Here is a 2925-nt window from a genome sequence, read left to right as displayed (position 1 = left end):
AAAAAATATCTGCATGAAACCGAAACAGCAGACGAGCTGAACGAGACGCAGATTCACTCTCTGCCAGCAGATGGCGCTTAAAGCGTTTCCTTGGTTTCCGATGTAAACAAAGCAGCGCTGCACTTATGAACTTTAATATGCATTATACAGAGGCAAGATGAAAAGAAAAAATACCATCTAAACTTTTCTAAAGTCAGTAAGTTCCCCTCAGACATGCGTTCATATACACTTCTACCCCTAACTGAATCGAACTGAAACCGAATTTGTTTAGCATCTCAACCGATTTGAACCGGCTCGCGGTTAATCGTTACATCCCTAATGTTGTGGAGATGCCTCACACGCCGCTATCACCTCCGTGCAGCTGTGGTTGTACTTGTACAGTAAGATATTATCATTGGTCCTATTCAAACCAGAGAATGGACCGTTGCACCGAATCCAGCAGTGTCTGCCATAATATCCAAGTGTGCATTAGGGCTGTAAAATTTTTTTTCGAATATTCGTTGAATTAAAAAAAAAAAAAATTCTATATTCGAATGCAACGTCAAAACTGAAACCAAGCCGTTCACACAGAACGCATATTTATCACATTTTCTAGCGGGACATCTATCAGCGTTGCACTCGCGTCTCGCACAAGAGAGCGGCATGTTTAGAAAGCCATGTAAAATTAATGTAAGTTCAACTTTTAAAAAACATGTCTCAAGACTTTATGGCGGTTTTCCCCCATCCCACTGTATCTCCTGTTTTTAAATGAAGAAAGTAGCCTACTCTTTGTGATTGGTTTTCGGTCCTGTTTTAAACTATACATACATGCATGGTGCTGTTGTTTTGTTTCTAATTGTTTAAGCAACTTTATTAATTATATATAGTTTATAAACATTATTTTAAACATTATGCACTTTTTTCAAAGATAGTCGTGTTATTTTATTACGCTTTGAAGAAGCGTGCATTAGTAATATTTTGCTCGATGCGCCCTCTTGTGGCCTCGGGAGAGAAGTCAAAAGCTTTTTTTCCCCCCTAACTGAAATTATGCCTTTTCAATTCGAATATAATTAGAATTTTGATCATATTTAAGTAGAAAATTCGAATATAGTTTTTCGGTCATTTTGACAGCCCTAGTGTGCATCATTTAACATTGCTGAAATATTTTCTCATGAGAGCTGCAGTTTAGTTTAAAGATGAATTATTGTGCACCTATATAGTACTCCTCGCTACAGGAAAAGTGATCAAGAGCATCCTCTACAAATAGGCTATGTCTAAATTCATATAATTTTGTTTAACTTCTGCGTAATGACTTTATGTAATTTCAGTGCTTATCTCCATTAATGAGTGGAATATTTAATGTAAATGTGTACATCGATATGCAAACCGAGTTTAAAACCGTCGTTTACTTCATTACTTTTCTCACTCCAGGAACAAGAGTTTGTGTTCATGTCTGTACGCGCACCGTACATATTTATGCCAAGTTTGTGTGCGTGGAAAATTGCGTACGCATGTTTTATGCCCATTGTGTGCGTACGCAGCGTTGCTAAGTGAGACCCTAGAAGCTTTGGTGTTGGAGTGCAGTGTCCTGGGCTGGTTTTGAAGACCCTTCTGTGTGCAGGAGAGATGAGTGTTGATGTGGTTTCCCGCAGGTCCTCGCTAACGGTCTGGACAACAAACTGAGAGAAGATCTGGAGCGTCTGAAGAAGATCAGAGCTCACCGCGGCCTGCGGCACTTCTGGGGGTGAGTTTCCCGCCGCACACTAATGACCTGTTAGGACGGGCTCGATCAGCTCCACACGGGAGATGGTTTCTGAAGTGATGGCGTGTTTGATTCACTCGTCTCGTCTCTTCTCTCCAGGCTGCGTGTGCGCGGTCAGCACACCAAGACCACCGGTCGCCGCGGCCGAACTGTGGGAGTGTCCAAGAAGAAGTAAACCTTCAATAAAAGACAACTGTTGAGTCAATCTGTGTCCTGCTCCGTCTTTACTGATCCTCTCAGCACTCAATAAAGGGTGTTTATGAAGGCTGGGTTATCAGGATAGCTGTAATCTGGTAATTCTCCATTAAGACCACGAGGGACCACGAGGAACCTCAGATGATTGGATGCTGGTCCTTTATAAGACCCTGAGAAGGCACCTAAACCTCTGGGATGGTTCATCTGGGAGTCACACTTGTGGTGTTTGTGGTCGAAACCGACCGGAGGCCATAATGGTGTTTTTGTGAAATGAATATACTACATTTCATTTCAATGATGTTATAAATTATGTTCTGTATTAAATGTAAAAAATATAAAAATGTTACATAATTTTTCAATTAATGCAGTATGCAAGTTAAAAATGGAGCAAAAATATTTAAAATCCATGGAATTGAGGCAGATTTGTTTCACCTTGTGGGAAAAAAATCATCTGTAATCCCAAAGGCACCTAAACCTCTGGGATGGTTCATCTGGGAGTCACACTTGTGGTGTTTGTGGTCGAAACCGACCGGAGGCCATAATGGTGTTTTTGTGAAATGAATATACTACATTTCATTTCAATGATGTTATAAATTATGTTCTGTATTAAATGTAAAAAATATAAAAATGTTACATTTTCTTTCAATTAATGCAGTATGCAAGTTAAAAATGGAGCAAAAATATTTCAAATCCATGGAATTGAGGCAGATTCATGTGGGAAAAAAATCATCTGTAATCCCACGGTGTCGCCATTAGATGCCTGTATAGCCATATATATATATATATAAACACACACACACACAAATATATATATATATATGGGTGTTTCTGCAACTACGGGGGCACTTTTGACTCCAAAATTGAAAAAAATCGACCCCTGTGAATTTTGATTTTAACCATCAGAGTCTGTAATGCATGTAAAAAGGTCAACAAAATTGCATGGAGTCATTAAGATTTTAATCTGGAACATGTTTATTTTGTATGTTTCT

The 2925-nt window shown here is 39.2% G+C and overlaps 1 protein-coding gene across 1 annotated transcript in view; it reads left to right on the top strand.

Annotated features, from left to right (window-relative positions):
• The window catches only part of rps18 (ribosomal protein S18), a 5061-nt gene extending 3115 nt beyond the window's left edge, over nt 1–1946 (top strand). Inside the window, exons 5-6 of the mRNA XM_016533638.1 lie at nt 1632–1723; nt 1841–1946. Coding sequence (XP_016389124.1) covers nt 1632–1723; nt 1841–1916 — 168 coding nt within the window. The 3' untranslated portion in view covers nt 1917–1946. The remainder of the gene's footprint in view (nt 1–1631; nt 1724–1840) is intronic.
• The last annotated feature ends 979 nt before the right edge of the window (nt 1947–2925 follow it).

The sequence above is a fragment of the Sinocyclocheilus rhinocerous genome, unplaced genomic scaffold, assembly GCF_001515625.1.
Source record: "Sinocyclocheilus rhinocerous isolate Xijiao unplaced genomic scaffold, SAMN03320098_v1.1 scaffold2440, whole genome shotgun sequence".
NCBI classification, from domain to species: Eukaryota; Metazoa; Chordata; class Actinopteri; order Cypriniformes; family Cyprinidae; genus Sinocyclocheilus; species Sinocyclocheilus rhinocerous.
The sequence above is the reverse complement of the archived record's forward strand: the minus strand, read 5'-3'. Positions and strand labels throughout refer to the sequence as shown.